At 38.5% G+C, this 19947-nt stretch overlaps 1 protein-coding gene across 12 annotated transcripts in view; it reads right to left on the reverse strand.

The window, feature by feature from the left end:
- The window catches only part of MAGI1 (membrane associated guanylate kinase, WW and PDZ domain containing 1), a gene marked incomplete at both ends in the record, with an annotated part of 616726 nt that overhangs the window by 244915 nt on the left and 351864 nt on the right, over nt 1-19947 (reverse strand). For all 12 annotated transcript variants that reach the window (XM_082663456.1, XM_082663457.1, XM_082663454.1 and 9 more), the window contains one exon: nt 4454-4570. In XM_082663456.1, coding sequence (XP_082519582.1) covers nt 4454-4570 — 117 coding nt within the window. The remainder of the gene's footprint in view (nt 1-4453; nt 4571-19947) is intronic.

The following is a 19947-nucleotide window of genomic DNA, read 5'->3' on the forward strand; positions in this document are numbered from 1 at the left end:
GTGCAGGAGGTACAGCGATATCTAGACTGTAATTAGGAGCTGTGAATGGGCACTCTAGTTCCAAGCTCACTGGGAGCCTTGATTTTTTTCCTCTGGGTTGGTCCTCATCAGCCATTTCAGAGCTCAAGCCTCTGAGCTGCCCTTTATTCTGAGAGCTTTATGGTAAGAGCAGCTCTGCTGTTTCTCCCAAATGTTATGTAATCAAGAGAAAACAAGAAAAACAACAAGTGTCTTTATCCATTTCTTCATCTGATCATTCATTCAACAGATATTTATCCCATGGTCTAGGCACTAAGCTACGTGTGGGCTAGTCACTGAGGTAGATCCAGTCTCTGACCTCAGAAAAATTAGATTCTAACAGGACAGACAGACACGCAGCAGGCGTGTATGCGGTGGAAGGGGGGCAGAGGGGGCACTGTGGGAGCAGTGAGGAAGGCAATAGGCCAATCTATGGAGGCCTTCCTGGAGGAAGTGGCCTCTAGGCTAAAGCTTACAAGAAGGCTATGAACTGGTTAGATGGAAAGATGAGAGAGATAAGAGGTAATAATTTATACCCAGTTACAAGATACCAGGTGTATTCGAGCAATGGACGAAGTTTGTAGGACTAAAGAATTGAGGGGGAGCAGGTTGGGAATATAATCAGAATTTGAGGGGGCAGGAGACAGGAATAGTATCCAGATGATTCTGAGAAATGAGAGAAGTGAGCAACACCAATGACGTTTACATGCATTTCAAATCCATCTATCTTAAGGTGGTTTTTCATGTGTATACAAAGAAAGATCTACTGAAAAATAAGATAAACTGAGATATCCCAAAAGAATCCTATAGTGATTTTTTAAAAGCTGAATAATCATTAGGCAGTTATTAAAATTCTACTGTACACACCAGTGAAATACGTGAAAATCACAGAGAAGATACTTATTTGTAAGATATGGTGCCTTAACTAGCCCCCACCCCCAAGACATAAAACCCCATGATTTTGAACAGCTAAAACTAAAAATTCAGCAATGAGAATGTTTTTTTCTTTTTTCTTTCACTCTCAGTAGCCCATGGTATACTGCTCTTATCACATGACTGTCGATTATACCCAGTAAAGAGTTAGAGAGAGAACTGATTAAACCCTAACCATGCTGTTTGCTGTGTGATCCTAAGCAAGCTATATACTTCTCTGAGCCTCTGTTTCCTCCAATGGACCCATCTCTTAGGGCTTCTGTCAGTACTTGGTGAGACAATGCTGGAGGTGGTATTTCTGCTTCCATTTTACTGAAGAGTTAAAAAAAGACTCAGAGAGGTTACACGACCCATACCAGGCCAGCCAGCTACAGAACAGCCCTCAGATTTCACACCAGGGCTGACTCATTCTGCATCTAGTTCTTTTTATTTTTTTGGCCATAAATTTTTGGGGGTAGTGATTTTCAATGATAATATAATTAAATTTTAACTACGATGACATTTTTCATACCATGGAAATAATAAATGTTTTTGAATCAAAGCAAAAGCGAAGTGGAGAATAATAATAACTATAGCAAAAATAGCACTGGATGAACACTCTGAGTGGTGAATTGTATGATATATGAATTATACCTCAATAAAGCCAATTAAAAAAAGGAGCACTGTATTGAGAAGTGAGTAATGTGGCATTTAGAACTGGTAAGATTTTGAGGAAGTTACATCTGTTACTTCACTTTCTTACCTGTAAAAGAGGGATGCTATTACCTGCATTTTCCTTGCCAAAGAATTAGGGTAAAATGGAATCCTGAACGGCAAAATCCATCACGGTGCCCAGAAGGCTCTACTACACTATGATGACACTAAAACAAACTTGAGAACAAACAGGTTTTGTTTGTTAATTTCTAATGACATGTGAACCTCCTAAAATGTACAGGAAGTCTACCCCAGCTCGCAAACACCTGTTCATGAGATCATCCCTTCTCAAAAGACTGAAGTCACTGACATATTGGCAGCAGGAAGTTCTGGAAAATACAGATTACAGGAGCTCATTTCCCTGTGGCACAGTTACACTATCACTGGGAGGATCCATGCTCCAATCAAGGGCTTTCTAATCCATGAGCACAACAGCCTGGTACAGAGTTCTGCTCTACCAGTCACATGGGCCAAAGAATCAAAATAAACACAAATGTGGCCCCAGTTACCCAAGCCCATAACTGAATCCCAAGTTACCCCTGGTCTACTCATGTTCAAAGACACACATACTGTGCCAGACTCAGAAACAGACCTCTTCCTGAATTTCCTTCCTGTTTTATGCAGGAAATATAAAGTGAAATGTTTCTTGTTTTCTCTTTAGTAGGAAGACCCTTTCCTCATTCTCAGTTCCTGATTTACTGGTTTCATAGAAATGAAACATCAATACCAATGGCATTATACAGCAAAGACAAAACATGATTTTCCACTGTTTTAAAAGGCTGAGGTCATTTTTGCCCCAATTCCTACACAGTGGTAAGCTTAAAATCAAGCCATTTAGCTCACAGTCAGGTCCAATAAATCAGTGGCAAAAATAAATGGAAAAGCTTGCCAAAATGTAACCATAGTAACACCACAGATGCGTCAAGAAATGGTGTGCTCATTTGCTTCATTCCCCATTTCTTAAATTGGAATCTGAGTAGGGGAAAAATTACACAGAGAACAATCATGATTCTGCAATTACTGAATTCTGCAAAACTGCATCCAATCTGCTGTACTAGAACTTCAGAGGCAGCAATGGTCGAGCTACAAAAATAGCCCTGGATGGCTTACAAGTCCCAAAACCCTGGAACTGCGATTTAACAGTTACTTGGTCGTGCTGTGTCTCTGTTTCCTCACCTGTAAAATGGGTATTAAAAATCCCAACCTCAAAGGAATATTCTAAGAGTAAATCTGGACAGTACATCAGAGATGAGGCAATGACGTAAGGCCCTGATCACCTTTAGCCTTGTTTTTATTGGCTTATCTTCGTGTCTTGGTTTCTTTCTTTATTTCTATAAAAAACAGATAGATAATCCCTGCCTCATTCATGAGACTGACATTAGGAATTATTATTACTAATCCAAGTGTAAGGAATTATTATTAGGATATTATTAGAATTGTAGTTTTCAATTCTAATGATGCAAAATTAAAAGAACTGAGGGCCAGAGATTCACATTAATACATTATCATGTTTTCTCTGTCAAATGCAGCTCTGCCACTCAGCAGAAAGAAGCAACCTGGGGGCACTGACCCAAGTTACCTGTAGTCAACCTCTTTTCCTCTTGGAGCCTTGGTTTTATTAATAAGTGAAGAGGAAGGCAGGGCTGTTCTAAACTCTGATCGCTAAAGTTTCCCATCTAGACTTCCAGTCTAAGTCCTTGCAGATCCATGGTATGCCTGAAATCAGTTCTGTTCATTATTTTGCAGTAGTACGAGGAAACAATAGCACTCTAGGATATCACTAGCAAAATATTATTTTTTTAAAGAAAATATTCATAGCAAACAAATCACAGCCATAAGCAGGGTACCTTGAACTTCAAATTATTCCTCCTTGTTTTTGCTGATTAAAAAAAATATTTCTAAACACCTGTCAAACTTTGAAGGACTGGGTAATAGGAGAAAAGAAAACTCCCAAGCAATAAAATCAGAATCATTCTTTCTTCTTCTTTTGAATGAAAGCAAATAACTGTATGTCTTCCCAGAATTCCCACCTCATAATGAGCTGTACAGCAATGTAGTTTGGTAGAGCATGGCAATACCTCATGACCACTGAGCTGCCAATTCATCTACCCCATAGGCTGATTCCCTCCTCCCTTCCTTCTTTCCTTTCTTCCTTCCATGCCACAAAATCCCTGATGTCATAGTCCCTACATTTTATGTCTTGCTTTCTCAGATTTGGTCTGATCTAATGGGTCTGGGGCTTTGGGTTTTTTAATCTGTGGAAACCATTTCTTCAAAGAAAATCCTATGTGAAATCATGATTTATGAATCTGATAAAGGTGGGGAAGAAGAGAGAGTCCACTGAGGCATTCCCTTTGCTGAGAGGCTATCGGAGTCCCATGGATCTCCTCAGAGGTGAGCATGAAGTCCTCTGGCCTGGTCCACCCCATTAATGACAATCATGGTTAACACTTATGAGGCTTACACCACGCCCATACTGTACACAAATGCTTTGACGAGCATTTGACTTTGACTTCCTAACAGTTCTGTGAAGTTAGTAGGAGTGAGATGTCCTTTTCACGGTTGTGAAAACTGGACCTTACAAAGGATAAATAATTTGCCCAGTATTCTCAAGCCAGAACTTGAAAACCGAGTAATTTACCTGGCACAGTACTGCATGTCCCGTTGTCAATCATGACTCCCTGGACTTACGGAGTCACTACGTGAGCAAACTGCCAAGTGTCCCAGAACCAGCTGTTGAGCTCTTAGTTCTCCCCTCAACTTTTCACCCACCCACCCCGCAGTAAGACGCTCCAAACTGGCTACTTACAAGGCACAGCATGGCGGTAAAGGTTATCTCTTATGGTCTGCTGGAGCTCATGATCAGGCGACCCTTTCTGGAACCGCTGATTGAGAAAATGTCGCAGGTCCTTGTTCAGCCTTCCTCCTACAGGAAATACATAAAACAGAATGCATCAACCATCGGGCTTCCTAGAGACTGAGCAGCCTGAGAGCTGTGTGAGGGAAAGCCACGCAAAGCCATTCTAGTCCGCCACCCTCAGTCATCAAGAAGACTTACTTTAGGTTTTCCTCTGCAGGGGAAAAAGCAAGGAAGAATGTAATAAAGATAAAACAGCATTGAAACAGCATTAATTTGGAGGTCCCAGTTCACATAACTCTAGGAGGCTCAAATAACAAAGAATTGAAATGAGGCTATTACATTTAAAATATGTGCCGTAGACACTTGCAGACACTATTAGATGGAGTGGATGTGGCTGAAACCTTAAAGAGGGCAATCTAGCAATAGCTGACAAATTACAAAGTGTCCTTTGACCAGGGACCCAACTGGAACAGATTTACCCTATACATTTGCAAAAGTCTGCCCAAATCTCTAGTATTGTTTATTGCAGCATTTTTATAACAGAAAATAAATAAAAATAAACACCAAAAACCTGGAAACCACCACCAGGGATCAACGAAGTAAAGCACAGTTCACCCACATAACTACTCTGTGAAAGCTACATCTTCATGTGCTTGTACTGCAGGAAAACATGTGGAATTGTACCTACTACCTGACCACTTTTGTGTGAGAAGAACAAAGAAAAGGAGAGAGCATGTATTAATGGAAGGAATCATCAGAAAGTTTTAACAATCGTTTCCTTTAGGGAGAAGGACTTGAGTTTGGGAAATAAAGGAGGAGACGTCATTCTTCATTACATAGACAGATACAGATATATAGATGTTACTTTTCTGTGTTGATTTATAAACACTAAACATAATTTTTTTCAAATTTTGTTGCTGTTTAAGCAGTAGTTACCTGGGCTGGTCTATGTGTTTATTTCTCTTTAACTCTCTACAGTTAACAGAACAAAACAGAAGCTAAAAAAAAGTATATTGTTACAAAAATGTATCATAGAACGGAGAAGGTAACCAAACTTTTTTTTTTAATTATAAACACAAATTATAGTCTACAGGATCAGCAGAAGGCTTATAGATCAACCTCGCTAATATTCATTCTTAATGGAGAAAACTGCTTCAGTGACAACTAAAAATAACAAGGCTAAGATTGTCCTTCCATTTTTTGACAAGATAAAAATTAGGTAAGAGCATTTCTAGCATTAAAGAAACAATGCAGCAAGGCAGTATCCATGTGAACCACAAAATTCACATCTTCAGATGACAATTTTCCCATGGTCAAAACGAGCAAGTCATGGGGATGACAGCCATGGTTCAGAAGATGCTATGACCTATGTAGGGGAGGAAACTACTGATCTTTATTTTAGTATCATGTTCAAAACCAGATTCCCTGCTTTAGCTGATCATTTTAGAATAGACTAATGAAACCCAATTTGACTCTTTTATTTGAGTTGTAGTACCTGTAAGGCTTCAAGTGGCCAAAACAAAAATTCATAGGTCAATCTCAGGTCGTTCAATAAACATTTAATTAGTCATCAAATATTTATTAAATGAAGAAGACACACACAAACCCCACTTCCCACCCCTCCTTAAAATGGGCACAAGGTTTGAATAGACAGTTTATAAAATATATATATATATATGATTGTCCATTAAGCACATGAAAAGATATTCAATTTCACTAGTTATCAGAAAAGGGCAAATTAACACCACAATGAGATCCCAGCACCTACCTGCCAGAATGGCAACATCAAAATCAAGCGAGAGCAAGGCTGTGAAACAACAAGAACTCTTTTTATACTGCTAGTGGGTGTATAAAACGTTTCATCCCCTTGGGAAAACAATTTGACAGTATCTTATAGAGTTAAACCTGCACTAACCAAATAACCCAACAATTCCACTACTGTTTATGCAAGAGAAATGAAAACAAGTACACACACTCAGACGCGCATGTGCACGCACAACTTATAGATGAATCCTCACAGCAACTTTATTCATTATATAATAGCCCCAAATTGGAAACAACCCAAACGTCCATAAACAGGTGAATGGATAAGCAAACTGTACTATATTCAAATAGGATGCAGCACAAAAATTGAAAAGAACAAACCACTAACACATACAGTAATACGGATGAATCTCAAACACATAATGCTGAGCAAAAGAAGCTAGACACAAAAGAGAACATACTGTATGATTCCATTTATATATAAAGCTTCAGAACAGGCTAAACTATAGTGATAGAAAGCAGTCCAGCAGTTACCTGGGGCTGAGGGTAGGCAGAGACTAACACACAAGGGAATAAGATCTATGGAGTGTATCTATGTCAGTTTCCTGGCTTTGCAACTGTACTGTAGTTATGTAAGGATGTTACCACTGGAAGAAACAGGGTGAAGGGTACACAGGAAGTCTGAACTATTTTTTTACAACTTCCTGAGAGTCAACAGTGATTTCAAGAAAAAAATTCTTTGAAAGGAGGAATCACAAGGAAACTTGGGAGGCTGGGTGATTCCAATACAGTAAATATCAATTGTGGTAGTAATAACACAGGGTTATACATTTATCAAAACTTATGGAACTGTAACTGTAATGCACAGACATTAAAGTGGCACATATGTTCCTCATGGCCAGGAGTTTAATGACTGTGTTATCCCCTCTCATTGATTGTGGGGAGCACCTATGATTTGCTTTTCATCAATAGAATTATGTAAAGATGATGGGATATATGAGATTATATATATGTGATTACGTACACTTGTTTTCCAGTTGATGGGTTTAAAGAAACCTGCTGTGAATCTTATAGCTACAAGAAAACATATTTAAGATGCTCCAAATTCTTCTTAAGTAAAGAAATGTAAAATAGTGACAGCCTCAAATGACTCCATATTCAAAACGTCATTCTTCTTTCTCCACAACACTCAAAAAAGTTCAATGAGCATCTACATTTGGGGTTCTTAATGATGGTATTTCAGTGCATTATTGAACATGTGCATAAATGGCTATAAAATTCACTAAGCCTGTGAAATGTGACTGCAAGCAAATTCCAACTTTGTTTCATCTGGAAAATCAACTTTAGCCAATTTCTAAATTGACAATAATAATTGATTTTGAAGTACGTATTCTAAGAGTCTAGCAAGGACTATTTCTTTTGCCAAGTAGTTAACTCCTTTCTCAGCTTGTGGAAGCCAGTAGTAGCATGTGTATCAGTTATATTTGATTTATTCTATTTCGTTGTTTTTTTAGTAACAGCATATATCCTGGTACATAGTTTTTCTATGATGTTCAGAAACTTTCAAGAGAGTTGGAAGAACAAAAACAATTTACGGAACTGTATATATAAATGTGTGCATTTTATAGTATGTAAATTACACTTCATAAAATCAATTTCAAAAGTTAAAACTATACATTATTATTGAATGACTCTGTGGTAGGCACTGTTGTAAATGCTTAATTTTCAACTTCCCATTAGAGAAACAAACTGAAAGAAGAGTGGAGTAAATCTTGGTGGTTAAAACAGACAGGCCCGGGTGTAAATCCTGGTTCTACTATTTATTAGCCGGTGAACCCAAGTGCCTTGCTTAATCTCTGAACCTCACTTTTCTCATCTGTAAAAACAGAGCTCTGATGTAACAGTAGTTCTGCTACAAGCCTGTTGTGAGGATTAAATGAGATTCAGACACTGCTTAGCAAAGAGAAAGCACTTATTGAAAGGTGGAGATTACCCCTCGAGTGGACAACAGTTGAAGCAGTGGAGAAAGAGCTGAGATCAGTCCAAAGATGGACTGTTACTCTTTTTAAAAATGCAGATAAACATAAAACCTATTGACTTACATGGCCAGAAACAAAATACAGGCACAGGGAAATTTGGATTAAAGGATACTTCTAGAGTTTCTGGAAGGGAATAAAACTCTACTTGCGCTAAAATTGTCTGGACACGTGTAAACGGGTTAACATTTAGTGCATGTTTAATATATTCCTGGCACTGTGCTGGAATTGTAGTTCAGAAAATAAAACCAACTGGTCAATCACTGATAGGTGACAGTCACACCTGCCAACTCTACTTCTAGGTCTGAGGCACTCTTGAATTTGACCACAAGGACAAAAGTATTTACCAGCAAAATCTCCATTGCCTAGAACCTAGGATATATATTCCCCTTAGGAGACCAGAGTTCTAGACAATAAAAACACACTAACAGTTATCATCTGAACTGTAAGTAGTGAAGATGTTATGGGACCCAAAATGTACTGCCGCCTAAGACAAAAGCATTCCCAAATCTCAGGATTCAGTATATTTTTATCCCATATAGGTCCTTATGAGTGAGACACAAAATTCCAAAGAAGACTCAGGATACAGTCCCTCTTTATCCCACACAGATCCTTACTGATCATATTCAGTACCTATCAAGGTGAACCAGGGGCACACAGATTGGAAGGATTCTTAAGACATAGGCCCTCTTTGTTTACACTTGAGCTTTACATTCAAACTAGCCACACTAGCTAAAGTTTATGATCATCAAACTAAAACTCCTCTTTACTGTGGATGTGCAAAAGGGCAGGGTTAACTATGCTGCCGGTTAACATTTACTCTGTGTTCCGGGACATTTGGAAGCGAAAAGCCTCAACCTTCTCATTACATTAAAAATACTGTACTTTTTGGCATCTAATCTCCAATTAATTGCCAATTATTAAGGGGACAAGTCTATAAATCTTCTCCTAATTGTCAAGGGCAGTGAGCCAATGAAGTAATAAATTGCTAGAGAAAGAGTTTGCCATAGCATCTTCACTCACTATGAAATTCAAGATTTGTTTTGCAAATGGAAAAGAGAACACAGATCAGTAATGTGTGGAATTTTTTCCAAGAAAAGGGTTCAGAGCTTACTTTAAGACAATTTTATCATTTAAATAAGAAAGGGGGGGGCTTAGACCCTGTCCTGGATTAGCCATTATTTCATATTTTCATATGTATACACCTGGAATTCTGTGGCTTTTAAATTTACAACAATATACCTCTGTCTTTTTGATTCACATTAGTCTACAGAAATTTAACCAGACAATCGATGTAATTTTGAATTATTTTAAATGTTGTATAATATTCCATTTAAAAAACATAACAATTTTATTTCTCCTTCAGAGAGAATTAGATTATTTCCAATGTTGACAATACAACAAGGCTGCAGTAAGTGTCATTATAATGCTTTTTTTTTTAAACAAACATGTGAATCTTCTTTTGCTCTAAACTATCTGAACCTGGAAATAGACATAGCCACCTTCAACTTACCTAGGCATTGCTAAATTCTCCAAAATGGTAGTGCCAGCTTACTTTTCTACCAAAATTCTTGGAGACCCCATTTCCCCAAACTTAGGCCAATATATTGCTATTATTAGTGTATCAGGGGTCCTGAGACCACTCCCACATTTGAAGATTCGCTAGGAGGATTCACAGGACTCAGTATATAATTGTACTCAAAGCTATAGTTTATTACAGCAAAAGGGTACAAAGCAATATCAGCAAAGGAAAAAGGCTCAAGGGGGAACAAAGTCCAAATGAAATCAGGTGCAAGGGTCCCCTCCCCAGTGGAGTCACTCTAATTCCCAGGGCAATGTGTGAAATATGCCCGTTAGACACTCAAGGGAGCTCATTACACATAAAGGCCCACAGTTTTTATTAGGAACTGGTCATGTAGACAGCCTCTGCCTGGCATGAAAGTAAGCTCCAGACTCTCAGAAGGAAAGAATAAAGCATATCTTTTGCATGAACAGTTAGAACACAGTGATCTGCTATTAGGTCTGGGAATGGAAGGAACCCTCCTGAAATCCAAGTTCCCAGATCCCAGCCAAGAACCAACTTGGTAAGCCAGCCTTAAAACTAACAATCATTAACTCTTTTCTGCACTGTCCACCTTTAAAAATCTTCCTAATCTCATAAAGATAAAATGATATATTGATGTTATACTAATTTAAAACTACTGATTTCTATTGAAATTGAACATTCTATCATTTTTTTAATGTTTTCTCTCCTGTAACTTGCCTGTTGATATTCTTTGCGTATTTTCCTAATGGGTTGTCTTGTTATTCCTGATAAGATGCTCTTTACATATTCTGGATATGATTCCTTCATCAATTATTTGTTACACACTTTGCTTATCATTATTTTTTTTGCGATACGCGGGCCTCTCACTGTTGTGGCCTCTCCCGTTGTGGAGCACAGGCTCCGGACGCGCAGGCTCAGCGGCCATGGCTCACGGGCCCAGCCGCTCCGCGGCATGTGGGATCTTCCCGGACCGGGGCACGAACCCGTGTCCCCTGCATCGGCAGGCGGACTCTCAACCAATGCGCCACCAGGGAAGCCCTGCTTGTCATTATTTAAACATGAAACAATCCCCTAAAAATAACTGAGTTGTGCTGTTTCTCCAGCTTTTCCTCTCCCATGCTATAGTTTTCTGTCAACTCAACCTGAAGCATCATTTTTAAGGTGATGGATTATGAGGGGACTCTGTTTGCTCTGATCTCTATCTCCTAGAATAAAAATCCTAAGGGAGAATGCTAGTCAGTAGAAATAGTCTTCATGGTCAAGAAATAAGGTTTCCACATAAACAAAACTACCTACGGAATGGGAGAAAATATCTGCAAATGATGCAACCAATTAGAGATTCATTTCCAACATATATAAACAGCTCATACAGCCCAATAACAACAAAAAAACAAATGCAATAAAAAAATGGACAGAAGAACTAAATAGGTATTTTTCCAAAGAAGACACAGGCACGTGAAAAGATGCTCAAGGTCACTAATTATTAGAGAAATGCAAATTAAAACTACAAGGAGGTATCACCTTACAACAATCAGACTAGCCATCATCAGAAAGTCTACAAATAATAAATGCTGGAGAGGGTGTGGAGAAAAGCGAACCCTCCTACATTGTTGGTGGGAATGTAAATTGGTGCAGGCACTATGGAGAACAGTATGGAGGATCCTTAAAAAACTAAAAATGAAGCTACCATATGATCCCGCAATCCCACTCCTCGGCATATATCTGGAGAAGACAAAAACTCTAATTTGAAAAGATACATGCACCCCGATACTCATAGCAGCACTATTTACAATAGCCAAGACATGGAAGCAACCTAAATGTCCATCAACAGATCAATGGATAATGAAGATATGTGTGTGTGTGTGTGTGTGTATATACATATATATATGTATATGTGTGTGTGTGTGTGTGTGTGTGTGTATAGAGAGAGAGAATGAAATCATGCCATTTGCAGCAAAATGGATGGACCTAGAGATTATGATACTAAGTGAACTCAGACAGAGAAAGACAAATGTTATTTGATATCACTTATATGTGGAATCTAAAAAAAAAGGATACAAATGAACTTATTTACAAAACAGAAATACGCTCACAGACATAGAAAACAAACTTATGGTTACGAAAGGGAAAGGGGGGATAATAAATTCGGAGTTCGGAATTAACAGATACACAGCACTATAAATAAAATAGATAAACAACAAGGACCTACTGTATAGCACAAAGAACTATATTCAGTATCGTGTAATAAACTATAATGGAAAAGAATCTGAAAAGAATATATATACACATCTATATGTATATATGTATGTGTGTGTGTGTGTGTATATATATATATGAATTACTTTGCTGTACACCTGAAACTAACACATTGTAAATCAACTATATTTCAATTTTAAAAAAAGAAGAAATTAGGTTTCCAGAGAGAACATTTTTGAGTTCTCTTCATTCATTCATTTCTAACTGAGAAGACAAAATACAACTCTCCTTATGTCATATGAGCTCCAGAACATCTACAAAGTCGAAGAATAGTGTTTCATTACAACTAGAATTTCAACTTTAATACATTTCAAATATTCAAGGCTAAAAAAAAAAACATGCATCAGGAAATAAAGCTAATCACACCGCCAGATGACTCTCTGCTTTAGCACCCTGCTTTTTCAAGGAATGACTATAGTTGCAGGAAAGGTATATTTATTAAGGCAACACAAATGGTTTATACTGCAGTGGAGCTCTTACAACAAAAACAAAAACTGTCAGTTCAGCAGTTTGCATTTATAAAGGATAGGGTTTTTTTAATACAAAATTATAAAGTGAAGTACAAATTTACCAGTTTTATAGTCACTCAAACTTACAATCTGACATATATTTAAATGAGCTTTGTCTGAAAAATATGTTTGCTATTTGTTTCTAACACACTTTTCCTAACATTTTTCTTATAGTAAAAAGAAGATAAATTACTGTGGAGTTAGTGTTTATGGGTACAGAGTTTCAGCCAGGAAAGATGAAAAATAAAATTCTGGAAATGGATGGTGGTGATGGTTGCACAACAATGTGAACGTACTTAATGCAACAGACGTGTACACTTAAAAATGGTTAAAATGGGTCTTCCCTGGAGGCACAGTGGTTGAGAGTCTGCCTGCCGATGCAGGGGACACGGGTTCGTGCCCCGGTCCGGGAAGATCCCACATGCCGCGAAGCGGCTGGGCCCGTGAGCCATGGCCGCTGAGCCTGCACGCCCGGAGCCTATGCTCCGCAACGGGAGAGGCCACAGCAGTTAGAGGCCTGCGTACCACAAAAACAAACAAGAAGAAAACTGGTTAAAATGATACATTTTATGTTATGTAGATTTTACCACAATAAAGAAATAAGATAGATTACAAGATTTGAAAAACACAAAAGTACAACAAAGAAAGTTAAAAATCACCTGTTAATTTGCATCACCATTAACAGTACTATATGTCCTAGGTATCTATACACATGTATACATACATATACACTTATAATATGCTTAGACACTGCAGGACATTCAATCACTCACTCAACACATCTTTCTTAAGTGCCTTCAGCCCGATACTCTGAGGGCCCTGAAGACACAGCGTGACAACACTGAGTTTCTGAGTAGGGACTGACATGCCTGTTTTGGGAAGGATGAACAGTGCCGGCCTCTGGGCAGAGGTAATTGTAAAGATGAGAAGGAAAACAAGAAGCTGCTTTGCTTTGCCAAGTGTGGGGGGAAAGCATTCTAAGCAGAAGGACAGCATGTGCAAAAGTTTCAGAAGCAGAAAAGAGGCTCACATGTTAGAGAAACAGCACGATGCTTGGACAAGGGGTAGGCTCAGACTGAGGTTACAAAGAGAAGCAGGGACCAGATAATTTTGTACCTCGCAGGCCATGAGAAAAAGTCCGTATTTTATTCTAAGGTCAGTAGGAATCCCACTCAAGGGATTTTAGTCAGGGAGGTGGGAAGGTCTGGTCTAAATTTTGAGAGGACTCTTGCAGCTGTGCAGTGGGCCAAGTGTACAGGCAGGTTATGGGATGAAATCAGTGAAGCTGACCCAACAAGACCTGAAGGGACCTGGATTAAAGAAACGGCCGGGAAGAGGGACAGGAGGTGACAGAGGCAATATAATTTAAAGCTGAAACTGATAGTGTTCGTCAGTGTGATAGAGGAAGATACCAAATGCAACGGAGGAGGTCAAAAATGACTTCTAGGAACTTTCCTGGCGGTCCAGTGGTTAGGACTCCCCACTTCCACTGAAGGAGGTGCAGGTTCAATCCCTGGTCGGAGAGATAGGGTCCCAGCATGCCGTGCGGAACGGCCAATAAAACAAAATGACTCAAATGTCTGAGCTTAACTGGTCATGAACAGGTCTGAGTGGAATTCAGAGTTCCATGAGGTCCCTATTTAACATGAAATGTGTAGGATCATGCGATGTATGTGATTTATATCCAAATGTTCTAACAAGTAATTTATAAGTATTTCCAATATACTACTTCTTTACATCTTTATTGCAGTATAATTGCTTTAAAATGGTGTGTTAGTTTCTGCTTTAAAACAAAGTGAATCAGTTATGTATATACACATGTTGCCATATCTCTTCCCTCTTGCGTCTCCCTCCCTCCCACCCTCCCTATCCCACCCCTTTGGTGGTCACAAAGCACCGAGCTGATCTCCCTGTGCTATAAGCTATTAGGCTGCTTCCCACTAGCTATCTATTTTATCTTTGGTAATCTCCATGCCACTCTCTCACTTTGTCACAGCTTACCCTTCCCCCTCCCCATATCCTCAAGCCCATTCTCTACTAGGTCTGTGTCTTTATTCCTGTCTTACCCCTAGGTTCTTCATGACATTTTTTTCATAAAATCCATATATATGTGTTAGCATACGGTATTTGTCTTTCTCTTTCTGACTTCACTTTGTATGACAGACTCTAGGTCCATCCACCTCATTACAAATAGCTCAATTTTGTTTCTTTTTATGACTGAGTAATATTCCATTGTATATATGTGCCACATCTTCTTTATCCATTCACCCGATGATGGACACTTAGGATGGAAATCTCCCGGCTATTGTAAATAGAGCTGCAATGAACATTTTGGTACATGACTGTTTTTGAATTACGGTTCGCAGGATATATGCCCAGTAGTCGGATTGCTGGGTGATATGGTAGTTCTATTTGTAGTTTTTTAAGGAACCTCCAAACTGTTCTCCATAGTGGCTGTACCAATTCACATTCCCACCAGCAGTGCAACAGTGTTCCCTTTTCTCCACACCCTCTCCAGCATTTATTGTTTCTAGATTTTTTGATGATAGCCATTCTGACTGGTGTGAGATGATATCTCATTGTACTTATGATTTGCATTTCTCTAATGATGTTGAGCATTCTTTCACGTGTTTGTTGGCAGTCTGTATATCTTCTCTGGAGAAATGTCTATTAAGGTATTCTGCCCATTTCTGGATTGGGTTGTTTGTTTTTTTGTTATTGAGCTGCATGAGCTGCTTGTAAATGTTGGAGATTAATCCTTTGTCAGTTACTTCATTTGCAAATATTTTCTCCCATTATGAGGGTTGTGTTTTGGTCTTGTTTATGGTTTCCTTTGCTGTGCAAAAGCTTTGAAGTTTCATTAGGTCCATCTGTTTATTTTTGATTTTATTTCCATTTCTCTAGGAGGTGGGTCAAAAAGGATCTTGCTGTGATTTATGTCATAGAGTGTTCTGCCTACGTTTTCCTCTAGGAGTTTGATAGTTTCTGGCCTTACATTTAGGTCTTCAATCTATTTGGAGCTTATTTTTGTGTATGCTGTTAGGGAGTGATGTAATCTCATACTTTTACATGTACCAGTCCAGTTTTCCCAGCACCACTTATTGAAGAGGCTGTCCTTTCTCCATTCTACATTCCTGCCTCCTTTATCAAAGATAAGGTGACCATATGTGCGAGGGTTTATCTCAGGGCTTTCTATCCTGTTCCATTGATCTATATTTCTGTTTTTGTGCCACTACCATACTGTCTTGATTACTGTAGGTTAGTAGTATAGTCTGAAGTCAGGGAGCCTGATTCCTCCAGTTCCGTTTTTCATTCTCAAGATTGCTTTGGCTATTCAGGGTCTTTTGTGTTTCCATACAAATTGTGAAATTTTTTGTTCCAGTTCTGTGAAAAATGTCAGTGGTAGTTTGATAGGGATTGCATTGAATCTGTAAATTGCATTGGGTAGTAAAGTCATTTTCACAATGTTGATTCTTCCAATCCAAGAATGTGGTATATCTCTCCATCTGTTTGTATCATCTTTAATTTCTTATATCAGTGTCTTATAATTTTCTGCATGCAGGTCTTTTGTCTGCTTAGGTAGGGTTATTCCTAGATATTTTATTCTTTTTGTCGCAATGGTAAATGGGAGTGTTTTCTTGATTTCACTTTCAGATTTTTCATCATTACTATAGAGGAATGTCAGAGATTTCTGTGCATTAATTTTGTATCCTGCTACTTTACCAAAGTCATTGATTAGCCCTAGTAGTTTTCTGGTAGCATCTTTAGGATTCTCTATGTATCTGCAAACAGTGACAGCTTTACTTATTCTTTTCCAGCTTGGATTCCTTTTACTTCCTTTTCTTCTCTGATGCTGTGGCTAAAACTTCCAAAACTATGTTGAATAAGAGTGGTGAGAGTGGGCAACCTTGTCTTGTTCCTGATCTTAGTGGAAATGCTTTCAGTTTTTCACCATTGCAGATGTTGTTGGCTGTGGGTTTGTCATATATGGCCTTTATTATGATGAGGAAAGTTCCCTCTCTGCCTACTTTCTAGAGGGTTTTTATCATAAATTGGTGTTGAATTTTGTCAAAAGCTTTCTCTGCATCTATTGAGATGACCATATGGTTTTTCTCCTTCAATTTGTTAATATGGTGTATCACATTGATTGATTTGCGTATATTGAAGAATCCTTGCATTCCTGGGATAATCCCCACTTGATCATGGTGTATGATCCTTTTAATGTGCTGTTGGATTCTGTTTGCTAGTATTCTGTTGAGGATTTTTGCATCTATGTTCATTAGAGATACTGGCCTGCAGTTTTCTTTCTTTGTGACCTCCTTGTATAGTTTTGGTATCATGGTGATGGTGGGCTCATAGAATGAGTTTGGGAGTGTTCCTCCCTCTGCTATATTTTGGAATAGTTTCAGAAGGATAGGTGTTAGCTCTTCTCTAAATGTTTGAAAGAATTCACCTGTGAAGCCATCTGGTCCTGGGCTTTTGTTTGTTGGAAGATGTTTAATCACAGTTTCAATTTCAGTGCTTGTGATTGGTCTGTTCATATTTTCTATTTCTTCGTGATTCAGTCTTTGCAGGTTGTGCATTTCTAAGAATTTGTCCATTTCTTCCAGGTTGTCCATTTTATTGGCATAGAGTTGCTTGTAGTAACCTCTCATGATCTTTTGTATTTCTGCAGTGTCAGTTGTTACTTCTCCTTTTTCATTTCTAATTCTACTGATTTGGGTCTTCTCCCTTTTTTTCTTGATGAGTCTGACTAACGGTTTATCAATTTTGTTTATCTTCTCAAGGAACCAGCTTTTAGTTTTCCTGATCTTTGATCTCGTTTCCTTCAGTTCTTTTTCATTTATTTCTGCTCTGATCTTTATGATTTCTTTCCTTCTGCTAACTTTGGGGTTTTTTTGTTCTTCTTTCTCTAATTGCTTTACGTGCAAGGTTAGGTTGTTTCTTCGAGATGTTTCGTGTTTCTTAAGGTAGGATTGTATCGCTATAAACTTCCCTCTTAGAACTGCTTTTGCTGCATCCGATAGGTTTTGGGTCGTCATGTCTCCATTGTCATTTGATTCCAGGTATTTTTTGATTTCCTCTTTGATTTCTTCAGTGATCACTTCGTTATTAAGTAGTGTATTGTTTAGCCTCCATGTGTTTGTATTTTTCACAGATCTTTTCCTGTAATTGATATCGAGTCTCATAGCGTTGTGGGAGGGAAAGATACTTGATATAATTACGATTTTCTCAAATTTACCAAGGCTTGATTTGTGACCCAAGATATGACCTATCCTGGAGAATGTTCCATGAGCACTTGAGAAAAATGTGTATTCTGTTATTTTGGGATGGAATGTCCTACAAATATCAATTAAGTCCGTCTTGTTTAATGTATCATTTAAAGCTTGTGTCCCTATTTATTTTCATTTTGGATGATCTGTTCGTTGGTGAAAGTGGGGTGTTAAAGTCCCCTACTATGAATGTGTTACTGTCGACTTCTCCTTTTATGGCTGTTAATATTTGCCTTATGTATTGAGGTGCTCCTATGTTGGGTGCATAAATATTTACGATTATTATATCTTCTTCTTGGATTGATCCCTTGATCATTATGTAGTGTCCTTCTTTGTCTCTCATAATAGTCTTTATTTTAAAGTCTATTTTGTCTGATATGAGAATTGCTACTCCAGCTTTCTTTTGGTTTCCATTTGCATGGAGTATCTTTTTCCATCCCCTTACTTTCAGTCTGTATGTGTCTCTAGGTCTGAAGTGGGTTTCTTGTAGACAGTATATATATGGGTCTTGTTTTTGTATCCATTCAGCCAGTCTGTGTCTTTTGGTGGGAGCATTTAATCCATTTACATTTAAGGTAATTATCGATATGTATGTTCCTATTCCCATTATCTTAATTGTTTTGGGTTTGTTATTGTAGGTCTTTTCCTTCTCTTGTGTTTCTTGCCTAAAGAAGATCCTTTAGCATTTGTTGTGAAGCTGGTTTGGTGGTGCTGAACTCTCTCAGTTTTTACTGGTCTGAAAAGGTTTTAATTTCTCCATCAAATCTGAATGAGATCCTTGCTGGGTAGAGTACTCTTGGTTGCAGGTTTTTCTCCTTCATCACTTTAAATATGTCCTGCCAGTCCCTTCTGGCTTGCAGAGTTTCTGCTGAAAGATCAGCTGTTAACCTTATGGGGATTCCCTTGTGTGTTATTTGTTGTTTTGCCCTTGCTGCTTTTAATATGTTTTCTTTGTATTTAATTTTTGATAGTTTGATTAATATGTGTCTTGGCGTGTTTCTCCTTGGATTTATCCTGTATGGGACTCTCTGTGCTTCCTGGACTTGACTACCTATTTCCTTTCCCATATTAGGGAAGTTTTCAACTATAATCTCTTCAAATATTTTCTCAGTCCCTTTCTTTTTCTCTTCTTCTTCTGGAACCCCTATAATTCGAGTGTTGGTGTGTTTAATGTCGTCCCAGAGGTCTCTGAGACTGCCCTCAATTCTTTTCATTCTTTTTTCCTTATTCTGCAGTAGTTATTTCCACTATTTTATCTTATCCTTTCTTCTGCCTCTGTTATACTGCTATTGATCCCTTCTAGAGTATTTTTAATGTCATTTATTGTGTTGTTCATCATTGCTTGTTTCATCTTTAGTTCTTCTAGGTCCTTGTTAAATGTTACTTGCATTTTCTCTATTCTATTTCCAAGATTTTGGATCATCTTTACTATCATTACTCTGAATTCTTTTTCAGGTAGACTGCCTACTTCCTCTTCATTTGTTAGGTCTGGTGGGTTTTTATCTTGCTCCTTCATCTGCTGTGTGTTTTTCTGTCTTCTCATTTTGCTTATCTTACTGTGTTTGGGGTCTCCTTTTTGCAGGCTGCAGGTTCGTAGTTCCCGTTGTTTTTGGTGTCGGTCCCCAGTGGCTAAAGTTGGTTCAGTGGGTTGTGTAGGCTTCCTTGTGGAGGGGTCTAGTGACTGTGATCTGGTGAATGAGGCTGGATCTTGTCTTTCTGGTGGGCAGGTCCACGTCTGGTGATGTGTTTTGGGGTATCTGTAGACTTATTATGATTTTAGGCAGCCTCTCTGCTAATGGGTGGGGTTCTGTTCCTGTCTTGTTAGTTGTTTGGCATAGGGTGTCCAGCACTGTAGCTTGCTGGTCGTTGAGTGAAGCTGGGTGTTGGTGTTGAGATGGAGATCTCTGGGAGATTTTCGCCGTTTGATATTACGTGGAGCTGGGAGGTCTCTTGTGGACCAGTGTCCTGAAGTTGGTTCTCCCACCTCAGAGGCACAGCACTGACTCCTGGCTGCAGCACCAAGAGCCTTTCATTCATACAGCTCAGAATAAAAGGGAGA

This window comes from Grampus griseus, assembly GCF_964374135.1.
Source record: "Grampus griseus genome assembly, chromosome: 10".
Lineage (NCBI taxonomy): Eukaryota > Metazoa > Chordata > Mammalia > Artiodactyla > Delphinidae > Grampus > Grampus griseus.